The sequence below is a fragment of the Zea mays genome, chromosome 8 (genome assembly GCF_902167145.1).
Source record: "Zea mays cultivar B73 chromosome 8, Zm-B73-REFERENCE-NAM-5.0, whole genome shotgun sequence".
Taxonomy (NCBI): domain Eukaryota; kingdom Viridiplantae; phylum Streptophyta; class Magnoliopsida; order Poales; family Poaceae; genus Zea; species Zea mays.
Window position 1 is genome coordinate 10068614 of NC_050103.1, and position 15995 is coordinate 10084608.

At 43.3% G+C, this 15995-nt stretch overlaps 1 protein-coding gene across 1 annotated transcript; it reads left to right on the top strand.

The window, feature by feature from the left end:
* Nucleotides 1-9401: 9401 nt before the first annotated feature.
* LOC111589930 (uncharacterized) lies at nucleotides 9402-12328 on the top strand. Its single transcript, XM_023300820.2, has 2 exons — nucleotides 9402-9991; nucleotides 10395-12328. Exons 1-2 carry the CDS (start codon nucleotides 9978-9980, stop codon nucleotides 11944-11946), a joined length of 1566 nt encoding a protein of 521 aa, XP_023156588.2. The 5' UTR covers nucleotides 9402-9977; the 3' UTR covers nucleotides 11947-12328.
* Nucleotides 12329-15995: the final 3667 nt, after the last annotated feature.

The following is a 15995-nucleotide window of genomic DNA, read 5'->3' on the forward strand; positions in this document are numbered from 1 at the left end:
TGGTGGCAACTGAGCCGAGGACCATCATTATCGTGTGGAGGTATAGATGGCCAAAGGGTCGTGTCTGGCGAGCCGGCCCGAGGCACGACCCATTTAATAGTGACTGGGCCAACCCGACACGAGTGTAATACCTACATTGTAAGAAAATCAAAAGGGAGAAATTATATTCCTTTATATACATTGGTGCCATCTCTACTTATCAATTCATGTGGACACCTCACTTAAACACATAAAAGGCTAATAAAGGACACCACTAAAACATGCATCATGCTGGTTTTTCACTCTTGTGTGCACTTTATGACAACATAAAAATAATGTGAAAAGAGATACACTAAAGGCCAAAGTGGAATTTAAGATGTAAAAGAAATTCTAGAAATTAGAAAGGAGGAGAAATAAAATATTTTGTGGGTGAGAATAAATATATAAAAACAAATACTATTCTTACACTAGAGAAATGAAGTTGAACATTTGACCAAGGGTTAAATTCATAACAAGACCCACATTCAAATTTGAAAATTGAAAATGAAAAGAAGAAAAAAATAAAACAGGAAAGAATAAAAAGAAAAAGGAGCCAGGACCCGAATTGGGCCCAAACTCGCTCGGCCCAGTAGCCATTTACCGCGCGGCGCAGCAGATGTCTCGCGCGCGCAACCGCAGCTGACCCAGTCTGGCAGGTGGGCCCGGCTCGGCAGTCACCTCCGCACGCGAGGCCTGGCGCGTGGGTCCCCTCGGTCAGCCGCGTACCCACCTTCCCCTTTCTTCGCTCGCCGTTGCGCAATGTCCGCCGCGAAAGCGCCGGCGCTGACCGCCCTCGGACTTCGCTCGCGCTGAATAAAAGCACACCTATGACCCGCTCTTTCCCCTGCTACCTCCTCGCGCAAGCCTAGCTTCCCCTTGAGCCAACTGATGCCGCCATTGCTGCGCTCGCGTAAAGAGTGTGGTCGCCGCCGTTGACCTGGGCCTGTATCGCTGATTGGTGTCCAGAGAGGTGTCGGGACCGTTCATCGGCGTGTGGTGATCACCGGCGTCAAGTATTGTGCCCGGGGGTCCATCGCGGCGCCCTGAATTCCTCGCCGTTGCCGGACTCCGCCGCGCATCCGCAAACGCCCCTGCTCGGCCCTCGATCCCCGGTGAGTACCTCCCCGAGAGCTTCGTATTCATCCGCGCATCGTGTAGAGGGCAATAGGTGGGAGTTTCGGGCTCGAATTTGTCGGTTCGGCCGTCCGCGGACATGGCGTCGCCGTCTCGGTTTGATCGGAGAGGAGAACGTGGCGGAAGCTTGGGCACCATTGATCCGTTTACCGATGGTGGAGATTAGACGATAGGTAACGATTCGGCCAGCGCGATCGTGAGTCGTTGATCCGTGCTCGAACGACCGCGATTAGTTCGCATATAACGTTTCGGCTTGGGTTGTTCAGGGTCGTTAGATTGAGATCGTGCGGGTGGGGCGCAGTCGCGTGGGTGATGCGCTTGAGCCATAGATTTCCAATCCCTCGGTTTGGATTAGATTGGGCATAATTAAATCGTGACCGTTCGTTTTGATCGGGTGGTCTGAAATCGAGCATACCGTTTCGGCCGTGCACCTTTACAATTAGGACCTTTCACTATTATGTAATCAACCCGCGCTCCATTCTGGTGGCTGCCTGAGTCTGTGGAATCTTGCACCAGGCCCCCTGCCTTTTGTAGTATTTGAGGCCCAATCCAGAGAGTATTGAAAATCAGAAATTAATATCAGAAATAGATTTTTAATGTATAAATAATTGCTAGAAACTTGTTTAAATTGTAGAAAATTCATATGAACTCCAAATTGGTCCATTCCAGTTCCTAAATTTTTGTAATATTATTGTTCATCCATTAGTGCCTCTGTTTTGGCATGAAAGACACATTAAAATTAATCTAGTACTTAATCTTGTTTTAAATACATAAAACCTTGGAAAAATCATAACTTAAAATCTATGACTCCAAATTTAATGATTCTAGTTCCTATGATCTTATTTTAATGTCTAGATTATTACTGTGTATTTTATTTACATATTTGGTGTGATGTTAATTTTTGCTATACTATGTATGTATTGTGTTGACGCGAGTAGACGAGAAAGCTACTAAGGATCCTGAGGTTCAGCTGGTAGAGACTGCTGAGCAGGATCTCGTTGAAGGCAAGTTGTGCCCTTGATCACTTCCTTTTACCCATTCATGTTCTTATTATTCATAATGATCTGCATAGGTTAATTTTGCTGGGACCCAATAGGTTACCCTAGATTTTGACTTTCTATATACCTTGTTTCACCACTGGTTTTACTACTAAATTTTTTGGTAGTACATGCTATTGCTTTATGTGGCTTTGGGTATAGAGATATTCATCACTCATTGTTATACTTTTTATTATTATATGTTTATTATTTACTGTTCATGATAAGATCATTATGTTAATGGGAACATGGAGAACCACCCAGGAAAAACAGTGCTACCACAAGGGTTTAATGGGACACTGTGAATCATCTAGGCCCCTCTAGTAATGTTTTGGTAATTAATGACAACTACTTGTGGACTAACGATTCTTGGAGAAATAAGAATGCAGGGTTGGACCACATAGAACAGGAAATGTTGAAGAGTCATACGCATTGGTTGTGGATCAGATGAAGGCAAAGGTATAATATAGGTTTTACTTTTGCCGGTCTTGAGGAGTTTAGAGAAGATACCTGACCGGATTAGTAGGCTAGATAGCCGTACTATTAAGAGGGGTCAATGACTTAGATCTGTGTAAAACTTAGTGCCTCATAGAGCATCAAGTAGTTGCATTTGCATGAGGACTAACAGCGCTTCTCATTTCGTGAGTTAAAAGTTCATTCAAGAGCATGTTTGAAATTTGAGAAGTCTTGGTCGCGCGGACTGTCCGGCCCTTGGGGGCGGACCGTCCGCGATCCTCCAGAGGGTCCGAAGTCTGACCATTTGTGTTGGCACTGTGTTCTATTGCACTGCGGACCGTCCGGGCCTTAGGGCCGGACCGTCCGCAGTCCTGACCAGAGAAAGGTAGCTTCGGGTCTGTCCCTGAATTATAGGCGGACGGTCCGCCTGTGAGGCGCGGACGGTCCGCATGTGTCTAACTCGTTTTTGAACAGGGACTGTGTGTTTTTATCGATTTGTACTACGGACTGTCCGGGTGACAAGTCCGGACAGTACTGCCTCAGGTCGCGGACCGTCCGGGAATTATAGCCGGACGGTCCGCACGTGTTAACTCCGTTTGACCCGAGGCTCGGGTGTTTGAATCTGCCAGGTCGCGGACGGTCCGGGCTTGAAGGGCGGACAGTCCGGACACACCTTTTGAGACAGCTCTGACATGTTTCAACGGTCATTATAGCCGTTATGTTGTACGGCGGACCGTCCGGCCCTAGGGCGCGGACGGTCCGCGTGTGCGCAGAATTGCCCCCCTTTGCACATAACGGTTGGATTTAGATGGGGGGCTATAAATAGAAGGGTAGCTCGTGTGTGAGAGCTCTCTTAGCCATTCCTTGAACACATTGAGCTCATTTGTGATCCTCCAACTCACTCTCTCACACTCTTTGCTTGAGATTGCATTCTAGTGAGAGATTGAGGGTTCCTAGTGCATTTGCATCATTTGGTGATCCTTGAGGCACTAGGTGGTACACCGAGCAAGCGTCGTTGGCTTGTTACTCTTGGAGGTTGCCGCCTCCTAGACGGCTCGGGTGATTGTCTCCGTCGAGCTCTCCAAGAAGATTGTGGAGAAGTCGCGGTGTTGATTGTGAGGGGTTCGCGCCTACCTCGCCGGAGCGGCAAAGGTGACATTAGTGGAATCGAGGTATTGAGTGATTTCTTGTCCACTTGGCTCAAAGATCAAGTCGTGTCTTGATAGAGGAGCAAGTGAGAGCTTGAAGTCCACCTCAACGTGGATTAGGGGTGATCGGCAAATCACCGATACCACGGGATAAATTTCGGTGTCTATTCCTTCTAGCATTACTTATTGCCTTGCAATTGATTAGTGTTTTGCTTATTGTTCTTCAAAGTATTCAATCTCCGTAGTTGTCTTTCATACATTGTTTACTTATTGACACTAGTAAATTTATTCCCCTTGTTGTATTGATTAAATTTACTTAGTATTGTTGTTTTTAGTCAAAACCGTCTATTCACCCCCCCTCTAGCCGGTGTCCTAGATCCTACAAGTGGTATCAGAGCCGAGGACTCCATTGTTTGTGGATCTAATCATCCCGGAGTGGGACAATATGGCTAGTAACAACAATGTGCACATTGGGAAGCCACCGCACTTTGATGGAAACAATTATGATTATTGGAAAATAAGAATGTCAATGCATCTTAGAGCAATGGGTGGAAAAATTTGGCAAATTGTTAGAGATGGATTTGTTGTATTGAAGGAAGATGAACCATCAGTTAGTGATAATGAGAATATCCTCACAAATGATCAAGCCATGAATGTCTTTTATGATGCTCTTGATATAAATGAGTTCAATCGTATCAAGAATCTCACAACCGCTCATGAGATTTGGGTAAAACTAATGGAAATTCATGAAGGAACTACAATTGTGAAGAGTGCCAAACTATATGTGTGCAAAGGGAAGTTTGAGCAATTTATTATGAAAGAAGATGAGAGTGTATCCGATATGTTCAATCGATTGAATGAGATTGTAAATGAACTCAAAGGACTTGGTTTTAATGTACCGGATGTGGATTTCACACACAAGTTCCTTAGATCACTTCCGGAGAAATATGAGACTATTGTGACAATGCTAGTAAGGAGTGATCTATCTACAACCTCTCCAACCGAAGTATTGGGAGAAATTCTCACTCAAGATATATTTAAGAAGTCACAAGCCGATGCTTTAAGTTTGGCAAAGAAGGTGAAAAATGAATCTATTGCTCTCAAAGCCAAGGCCTCAAAGGCAATTGAAAAGGAAGATAGCAATGATGAAGAAAATGAAAGTGAGAGTGATTGTGACATGGCTTTATTTGTAAGGAAATTCAATAAATTCATGAAGATGAAAAGAGGTCAACCTAGAAGAGGTCAAACATCTAGAAGAAATGCTTTCAATGATAGAAAATGTTTTGAGTGTGGGGAACCCGGTCACATTGCCATGAATTGTCCAAGCAAGAAGAAGAAGGGCAAAGATGAAAGTGACAAGAAGAAAAAGAAATACTATAACAAGAAGAAAGATGGCAAAGCCTACTTAGTTGAATGGGACTCGGATGATAGCTCGGATGATGATGATGATGACACCTCATCCAAGCTTAATGCCGGAATTGCCATCAAGGAAGCTCCCTCACTCTTCTCATCCCCCCATTGTCTCATGGCAAAGGGAGATGCTAAGGTAAAAATCATCACCGATTTAAATGATATAAATGATGATGATGATATCGATGATGTTGATGATGATGGCTATTCATATGATGATCTTGTTAGAATGTTAGGTGAGGCCGATGACTACATGCACAAAGAAAAAGAAAAATTTAAGGCCTTGAAGGAATTGTATAAAAACCTCCAAGTGTCTTTTGAGGAGCTCAAGACCTCTCACAATGATCTCAAAGAAAATTGTGAGAAGCTTGCGGATGCTCAAAAATCATCTATTGTGCATGAAGTTGAGGTGGTCACTAAGGATGTTGGAGTCACTTGTGACTTACTTGATAGTCTTACAAGTGAACCACTACCTACTAACTCTATTTGTGATAAATGCAAAATTTCTCTCAATGATAATATTGCTCTTGATGAATCAAAAATTATTGTTGAGAATGAAGTGTTAGTGGATAGAATAAATACTCTAACTCATGACCTAGAAAAGGCATATGGTGGTAAGAAGAAGTTGGATTTCATATTGGGAAGTCAACGATGTTCTCTCAACCGTGAAGGTCTTGGATATGTTCCCAAGAAAGGAAAGAATGCTTTTGTAAAGCAAAAGACATTGTTTGTGAAAGAATGTGACAAAGTGTGTCACAAGTGTCACAAAAAGGGACATGTTAAGAAAAATTGTCCCAAGTTCAAACATGTATCCTCCACTTGTTTTGAGCATTGTTATGTTCTTTCTCATAATGCAAAAGGTGTTCATGCTAAATTTGTTGGTACTTCAATTGTTGGAAACAAAAAGAAAGCTATTTGGGTGCCAAAGACCTTGGTCACTAACATCCAAGGACCCAAGCAAGTTTGGGTACCTAAAAGAGATTGATTTCCTTTTGTAGGTAAACTACAAGGCGGGAGGGAATCATTGGGTGTTGGATAGTGGATGTACTCAACACATGACCGGGGATATGAAGATGTTTACCCAAATGAGTGAGGAAGATTGCTCAAATTATGATAGTATCACATTTGGAGATAATCGTAAAGGAAAGGTTAAAGGTTTGGGTAAAATTGCTATTTCAAATGATCATTCTATATCAAATGTGCTATTGGTTGAGTCTTTGAACTTTAATTTACTTTCCGTAGCTCAATTATGTGATTTAGGATTTTGTTGCAATTTCACAGTTGAAGATGTTATTATCTCTAGTGTTGACGGTAGCAATCTTAAATTTAAAGGTTTTAGACATGAAAATCTTTATCTTGTTGATTTCTCATCTAATGAGGCAAAGCTCACAACTTGCTTATTTTCAAAAGCTTCACTAGGTTGGTTATGGCATAGAAGACTTGGTCATGTTGGGATGAAGCAACTCAATCGGTTAACCAAGCATGACTTAGTTCGAGGCTTGAAAGATGTGAAGTTTGAAAAGAACAAATTGTGTAGCTCTTGTCAAGCCGGTAAGCAAGTGGCAAATACTCATCCAAATAAAAGTCAAATGTCCACTCATCGACCTTTGGAATTACTTCACATGGATTTATTTGGGCCCACATCTTTTGTAAGTATTGGTGGTAATTCTTATTGTCTTGTGATTGTGGATGACTATTCAAGATTTACTTGGGTTTATTTTCTACGAGACAAATCCAATGTGTTTGAAACATTCAAGTCATTTGCTATATTGGCTCAAAATCAATTTGATTTCGACATCAAAAAGGTTAGAAGTGATAATGGGTCGGAATTCAAAAATGCAAGAATTGATCAATATTGTGATGACAAGGGTATCAAACATGAATTCTCTTCCAAATATACCCCGGAACAAAACGGTATTGTTGAAAGAAAGAATAGAACTCTTATTGATATGGCAAGGTCTATGTTAGCGGAATATAATATATCGGATTCTTATTGGGCCGAGGCAATAAATACCGCTTGTCATTCATCAAATAGACTATATTGTCACAAACTCTTGAAGAAAACTCCATATGAATTGCTCATTGGTAGAAAGCCAAATATCTCATATTTTAGGGTATTTGGTTGCAAATGTTATATTTTGAGAAAGGGAAGCCGGCTTTCTAAATTTGAGAAGAAATGTGATGAGGGTTTTCTTCTTGGATATTCATCAAATAGTAAGGCTTATAGAGTCTTCAACAAAACTCATGGTATTATTGAGGAAGCATATGATGTTGAATTTGATGAAACAAATGGGTCTCAAGATGAGAGTGATAATCTCGATGATGTTGGGGGAACTCAATTGATAAATGCAATGAAAACAATGGCCATTGGTGAAATAAAACCTAAGGAAGATGATGATGAAGATAGTGTGGTTGTTATTCCTTCATCCTCAACTATAAATGAGGAAGATCACCAAAGCAAACCACTCGATGAAACCATGGATACTCATGATCAAGGTACTTCAAGACCTACGGTTTCTCCTAATGCTTCATCAAGCAACTATCAAACGGTATCAAGAATTCATCATTCCATTGTGAAGGATCACCCGGTTGATCAAATTGTGGGTGATATTAGTAAGGGTGTTCAAACTCGCTCTCGCATAGCTTCATTTTGTGAACATTTCTCTTTTGTATCTTGTATGGAACCTAACCGTGTAGATGAAGCTCTACTTGATGTTGATTGGGTGAATGCAATGCATGAAGAATTAAATAACTTCACTCGAAATGAAGTTTGGGAGCTTGTTGAGAGACCAAAGAACCACAATGTTATTGGTACAAAATGGGTGTTCCGCAACAAGCACAATGAAGATGGTGTGGTAGTAAGAAACAAGGCAAGATTAGTTGCACAAGGATATACTCAAATTGAAGGATTGGATTTTGGGGAGACATTTGCTCCCGTAGCAAGATTAGAAGCAATCCGGATTCTACTTGCTTATGCTTGTGCACACAATATCAAGCTCTACCAAATGGATGTAAAGAGTGCCTTTCTAAATGGTAAGATTAGTGAACTAGTGTATGTTGAACAACCTCCCGGTTTTGAGGACCCCAAAAGACCTAACCATGTGTTCAAGCTCTCTAAAGCTCTCTATGGGCTTAAGCAAGCTCCACGCGCTTGGTATGAAAGGCTTAGGGATTTCTTGCTTTCCAAAGACTTCAAAATTGGGAAGGTTGACACTACTCTATTCACTAAAAGAATTGGTAAAGATTTATTTGTTTGTCAAATCTACGTTGATGATATTATTTTTGGATCTACTAATGAATTATTTTGTGAGGAGTTCGGAAAAATGATGTCAAAGGAATTTGAAATGTCTATGATAGGAGAATTGAGCTTCTTTCTTGGCCTTCAAATCAAACAATTGAAAGATGGAATTTTTATAAGTCAATCAAAATATTTGAGGGACATGCTCAAGAAGTTTGGTTTAGAAAATGCTAAGCCTATCAAGACTCCAATGGCAACAAATGGTCATCTAGACTTAGATGAAGGAGGTACAATAGTTGATCAAAAACTTTATCGTTCAATAATTGGTAGTTTGCTTTATATTACCGCATCTAGGCCCGATGTTATGTTTAGTGTATGCATGTGTGCTCGATTTCAAGCTTCTCCTAGAGAGATTCACTTGAAGGCCGCTAAAAGGATTCTAAGATATTTGAAGTATACTCCCAATATTGGTCTATGGTATCCCAAAGGTGCTCAATTTGAATTAATTGGATATTCGGATTCGGACTATGCGGGGTGCAAAGTTGATAGAAAAAGCACCTCCGGTTGTTGTCAATTTCTTGGTAGATCTCTTGTTTCATGGTCTTCTAAGAAACAAAATTCGGTTGCTCTATCTACCGCCGAGGCGGAATATATATCGGCCGGAAATTGTTGTGCTCAACTATTATGGATGAAACAAACCTTATTGGACTATGGAATTATTTTCAAGAATGTGCCTCTCATGTGTGATAATGAGAGTGCGGTGAAATTGGCTACCAATCCGGTCCAACATTCAAGAACCAAGCATATTGATATACGGCATCACTTCTTAAGAGATCATGTTGGCAAGGGAGATATCTCTATTTATTCCATTGGCACCGATGATCAATTAGCAGACATTTTTACAAAACCTTTGGATGAAACAAGATTTTGTTCTCTAAGAAGTGAAATGAATGTGATCGATATCTCTAATGTGACTTGAAGTTGATCACACATGTGTCGCCTTGCATCTTGGGTCTAAGTATGTTTTTTTTGTGCTATTTATTTGGTATTATTTGTGCATTTTTCATTTCTAATTACTCTAGATAGTTTAATTCAAAAATCTTGCATTTCTCAAATACATCATAAGTATATGCATGCATACCAACTTTTGGATTGGTCAAAATGTCCATATATGAGCACCAATTCGGATTCGGAATTCAAAATCAGAAAGTGGACAGAAATTGGAAAAATGAGTATCAGGCCGCGGACCGTCCGCCCATGGACCGCGGACCGTCCGCAGCATCAAGCAATGGACAGTCCGAGCAGCCTCGCAGACTGTCTGAGGTCATCAGGACGCGGACCGTCCGCCGCCCCCGCGCGGACCGTCCGCGACAGGGCAGAAAAAGGACCAGAGCCCGCAGACTTGCCAGTTGTGCCTATTCGGTTGTTCTCTCTTGCTCTCCACTCGCTATATCCTCTCTTGTGTCGAGTGTGCGCGGACCGTGAAGTGAAGTTGCGTGCGGACAGTCCGACAGCTTGCTGCACCATTCCCTCAACATGTCTTCATCACGGTATCTTCAAATCTTGTGGATTTAATCAAATTTCATCAACTTTGAGATTATTTGGGTTTCTTCTCTGATCTGAAATTGAGCAGTGGGTTTCAAAATCTGATTGGTGGGATTGTTAGTTCTTCTCAATATCAATGCTATGCAAAATTTTCAACTTATTTGGCTGGGTATTATCTGCAAAACCATCAAATTGAACACTTGTGGCGGCTAGGGTTCTTGGAGTCGCCCCTGGTCGGTCGCGGACCGTCCGCCTGGTGGACGCGGACCGTCCGGGCCTCTGGCGCGGACCGTCCGGCCCCCTAGCGCGGACAGTCCGGACCCTGGCAGAGCATTACAGTTCCATTCCTTTTATAAATGGTGATTGGTTTCAATTATTCATCTATGGATGTTTGTCACATTGTTGCAGTGGTCTTGGTGGTCTACGCAAGAAACTTGCAGGTCGCTTTAAATCCAAGCGCCCTCGAGGAAATGATGATGATTATGTACCAACCACTGATTCAGAAGCCCAATCCTCAGCTGGGGGCACTGAATCCATGGATGCGGAAGATTTTCCTCATGTTCATCCTGATTATCCCATTGATATCCAAGGATGGACTTTCCCAAAGCGGAGATTTTCTATGACTGAGTACTGCTCTCGACGGACTGTGAATCAGTATGCTCTGCCATCAGATACCAACATCCAGTTTTTCCACACGCAGCTGCAGTTTGATGTTTTCTGGGGCACCCTGGTGGATACTAATTTCCATAAGCATCAGGTGATTGATTGGTCATTCCTGCTCAGTCAATCAGTCATGGAGGGTTTGATCCCTAAGTTTGAGGCATGCGGACTATATCAGTTTATGGGGCAGCGCACAGATTTTAATGAAATGGCTGTTAAGCAATTCTTGGCTACCTCAGAGATTGATATTGCAGAAGAATCCATCACCTGGATGACTGGCTTCAAGCGCTACTCTGCTTCTTTTGCTGACTTTGCAGCTGCCAACAGTCTGAACTATGGCACCATTTCTGCTGGAGTGGATCTTTATACTGAAGACAATTTTGAGGATTTTGTGCAGTTTTATGAGCCAGCCAGACTTGGTATACCCAGGAGATTTGGTGAGACAGCAGGACTCAGACATCATCCTGCTGTCATCAACAAGATTGCCAGAGTCACCATCCTTCCCAAGAGTGGTGATAAGAGTAAAATCAGGGAGAAGTTCTGGAACATAATTCATCACATTATGAATGGAGAAGTCATGAACATTGTTCTTTTCATGATGAGGCAGCTTAATGATTTAAAGATGGACAAGAATCAAAACTTGGCATATGCTCCATACATTATGGCTCTTATCAAATCCAAGACAAGATTTGAGGGCCCATGTGAGATTGTCCACACTCCATTCAGGCCTTTTAAGAATGAGATAGGGTTTCTCACCAGGCCACTCACTCCATTCCCAGATGATGAGGAAGACCCTGGCTATGAGGGTGGAGCAGCGCCTAATGTTGAGGAACAGCAGATGCCTCCTCCTCCACCTCCTCCTCAGCCTCAGCACTATTGGGAGCCTGCTCCAGGATATTTTGATCCTTATTTTCACAACATGCAGCAAGGGCTGGAGGCTCATATTGATACTCGATTTGAGGGGTTGATGTCACATGTGGATCACCGCCTCGATGACATGCGGTCTCGCTTTGACGACAACTGGGATGTGCTCAACTCTGAATTTTCTGACCTTCGTGATCACATTCACACTAATGTCACTGATCCCATCATGTCAAGGCTGAATAATATGCAACAAAGCTTTCAAGATAACATGGGTGCTCTCTCCAGTCAGTTTGATAATCTTTCTACAACTGACAACATGCATGATATCAGTCAGAGGCAGCAGCAGCTCCAGCAGGACTTTGACCAGTTCTCCTCCCTGTTTGACACCTTCCGCACTCATTATTACCACATGCATCCTCCGCCGAGTGATCAGTAAGGCCTCTCCTTTGTGGCAATTGATGCCAAAGGGGGAGAGAAGTGATGAGAAGTTGTCAGGCGTCTCCTTCAGGGGGAGTTGGTGGTTCTATGTGGACACTAAGACCATGCATATGCATTTTATCTTTTTTGTGCCGTTTTAGTTTATGTCTTATGCATTTGGAACTTGGTTCGATCTATTAACTCTATGTCGTATGTCTGTGGATTATTATCTGTAATATTCTGTGGGATGAACTATGTTTTAGTTCAAATTACTCTGTGTGTGGTTAATCGAGATGTGATTATAATTGCTGCGCTCACTCTACGAATCATCGCTTGTATGTCTCGATAACCATGTTTGTAGGAAAGTCTCCATCAAGCTCTAATATATTATGTGTGTTATATCTTCAACTTCAAATAATCCTGCACACACTTAGGGGGAGCCCTTCTTGCATACTGAGTTTCTATTGGGATTTATCTATCTTTTGGACAGAACTTCAATTCAAGATAAGTCCTATGAAACTCATCTCCAAAATCTATTTTATACCTTAGGTATGAGAGAGATTTGGAGAAACTAAACTTCTCTTTAATATACTATGTGGTGTTGTCATCAATTACCAAAAAGGGGGAGATTGTGAATCATCTAGGCCCCTCTAGTAATGTTTTGGTAATTAATGACAACTACTTGTGGACTAACGATTCTTGGAGAAATAAGAATGCAGGGTTGGACCACATAGAACAGGAAATGTTGAAGAGTCATACGCATTGGTTGTGGATCAGATGAAGGCAAAGGTATAATATAGGTTTTACTTTTGCCGGTCTTGAGGAGTTTAGAGAAGATACCTGACCGGATTAGTAGGCTAGATAGCCGTACTATTAAGAGGGGTCAATGACTTAGATCTGTGTAAAACTTAGTGCCTCATAGAGCATCAAGTAGTTGCATTTGCATGAGGACTAACAGCGCTTCTCATTTCGTGAGTTAAAAGTTCATTCAAGAGCATGTTTGAAATTTGAGAAGTCTTGGTCGCGCGGACTGTCCGGCCCTTGGGGGCGGACCGTCCGCGATCCTCCAGAGGGTCCGAAGTCTGACCATTTGTGTTGGCACTGTGTTCTATTGCACTGCGGACCGTCCGGGCCTTAGGGCCGGACCGTCCGCAGTCCTGACCAGAGAAAGGTAGCTTCGGGTCTGTCCCTGAATTATAGGCGGACGGTCCGCCTGTGAGGCGCGGACGGTCCGCATGTGTCTAACTCGTTTTTGAACAGGGACTGTGTGTTTTTATCGATTTGTACTACGGACTGTCCGGGTGACAAGTCCGGACAGTACTGCCTCAGGTCGCGGACCGTCCGGGAATTATAGCCGGACGGTCCGCACGTGTTAACTCCGTTTGACCCGAGGCTCGGGTGTTTGAATCTGCCAGGTCGCGGACGGTCCGGGCTTGAAGGGCGGACAGTCCGGACACACCTTTTGAGACAGCTCTGACATGTTTCAACGGTCATTATAGCCGTTATGTTGTACGGCGGACCGTCCGGCCCTAGGGCGCGGACGGTCCGCGTGTGCGCAGAATTGCCCCCCTTTGCACATAACGGTTGGATTTAGATGGGGGGCTATAAATAGAAGGGTAGCTCGTGTGTGAGAGCTCTCTTAGCCATTCCTTGAACACATTGAGCTCATTTGTGATCCTCCAACTCACTCTCTCACACTCTTTGCTTGAGATTGCATTCTAGTGAGAGATTGAGGGTTCCTAGTGCATTTGCATCATTTGGTGATCCTTGAGGCACTAGGTGGTACACCGAGCAAGCGTCGTTGGCTTGTTACTCTTGGAGGTTGCCGCCTCCTAGACGGCTCGGGTGATTGTCTCCGTCGAGCTCTCCAAGAAGATTGTGGAGAAGTCGCGGTGTTGATTGTGAGGGGTTCGCGCCTACCTCGCCGGAGCGGCAAAGGTGACATTAGTGGAATCGAGGTATTGAGTGATTTCTTGTCCACTTGGCTCAAAGATCAAGTCGTGTCTTGATAGAGGAGCAAGTGAGAGCTTGAAGTCCACCTCAACGTGGATTAGGGGTGATCGGCAAATCACCGATACCACGGGATAAATTTCGGTGTCTATTCCTTCTAGCATTACTTATTGCCTTGCAATTGATTAGTGTTTTGCTTATTGTTCTTCAAAGTATTCAATCTCCGTAGTTGTCTTTCATACATTGTTTACTTATTGACACTAGTAAATTTATTCCCCTTGTTGTATTGATTAAATTTACTTAGTATTGTTGTTTTTAGTCAAAACCGTCTATTCACCCCCCCTCTAGCCGGTGTCCTAGATCCTACAGACACCCTTGGCTGATTAAATAGGAAAGCTAGTGGATGACTACCTTACCTGAAAGGGGCAAGGCAGTAGGGGAGTGGTCAGTGTAGGGAGGTCCTTGGGTTGATTTTGTTGCGATGACGGTCAGGCGAGGGATTCCTGCACTGGAGCTTCCTATAAACTGTAGCGGGTTTTCTGAAGCTAGTGGAACTTTGTTAAGGCCTCGTAGTGGTATCCTGCCTCGCTTCCTTGGTAGAGGTGTATGGGGTCTGATCAACTCCGTGGCAAATGGGTAACACGACTTGTGGGTAAAGATGCGCAACCTCTGCAGAGTGTAAAACTGGTATACTAGCTGTGCTCACGGTCATGAGCAGCTCGGACACTCACATGATTAATTTATGGAACTTAAATTCAATTTGTCATATCATTTCATTGGGATTATTTTATTATTACTTTCACTTATTATTACTATGGTTTGGTATTTACTTACACTTAGTAACTGCTAATAAAATTTTGACCAACACATAAAAGCGATGCTCAGCTTCAGCCTTATTACATTGAATTGTCTTACACTTCACATGAACTCCCACCTTTGGTGAGTTCCTGCACATTATTCCCCACGACTTGTTGAGCTATGAACGTATGTGAGCTCACTCTTGCTATCTCACACCCCCCACAGGAGAAGAACAGGTGGTCGAAGAGGAGCCGCCTAACACTGAGGCTTTCGACTTGATCTAGGTGACGTCTCCCAGTCAGCTCTCTGGCGCTAGGGAATAATATTTAGTTCACTTTATTTTATCATTTATGTTTGTAAGACTTCCGCTATGTAATAAGTACATTTATGATATTTATGACATTTATCTCTATGCACTCTGTTATTATATGTGTTGTCTTCTCTGGCGCATATATGAGATGCTGAGAGCACCTAGAGGGGGGTGAATAGGTGATCCTGTAAAATCAAGAGCTAAATAGCCACAAAACTTAGATATTAAAGTGTTAGCGTGACTAAGTAGCTTTGAAGCGAGTTCTTGTGAACACAACAATCACAGAGAATCCAACACAAGAGACACGCGATTTTTATCCCGTGGTTCGACCAAGTAACACTTGCCTATTTCCACGTTGTGGTGTCCCAATGGACAAGGGTTGCACTCAACCCCTTTCAAGTGATCCAATGATCAACTTGAATACCACGGTCTTTTCGTTTAGAGTATCTTCCCGTTTGTGAGGAATCTCCACAATTTGGCGTCTCTCGCCCTTACAATAGAGATCACAAAGAAAGCACAGAGTAAGGTTGGGAGAAGCAACACACACAAGATTCAATCCGTAGCACACACACGCACACAAGTCAAGACTTGAGCTCAAAGGACAACAGAGGGAGTTCACAACTCGAAATGAAGCTCAAATCACTATCACAATGAATAAAATGTGTGGGAGCGGAGTCTGGATGTCTTAGTATGCTTGGAGAATGCTTGGTATCCTGCTCCATGCGCCTAGGGGTCCCTTTTATAGCCCCAAGGCAGCTAGGAGCCGTTGGAGATCAACATGGAAGGCTATCCTTGCCTTCTGTTGAGTGGTGCACCGGACAGTCCGGTGCGCCACCGGACAGCCACTGTAGCATGTCCGGTGCGCGATTTCCTTCCAAATCGGGCACAGTCGACTGTTGCTCCTCGAAATCGGTTGGCGCACCGGACAGTCCGGTGCACCCAGCCGACCGTTGGAGCAGCCACGTGTCGCGCGTTGATCGCGCAGTCGATTGTTGGCGCGGGCGCCGTTG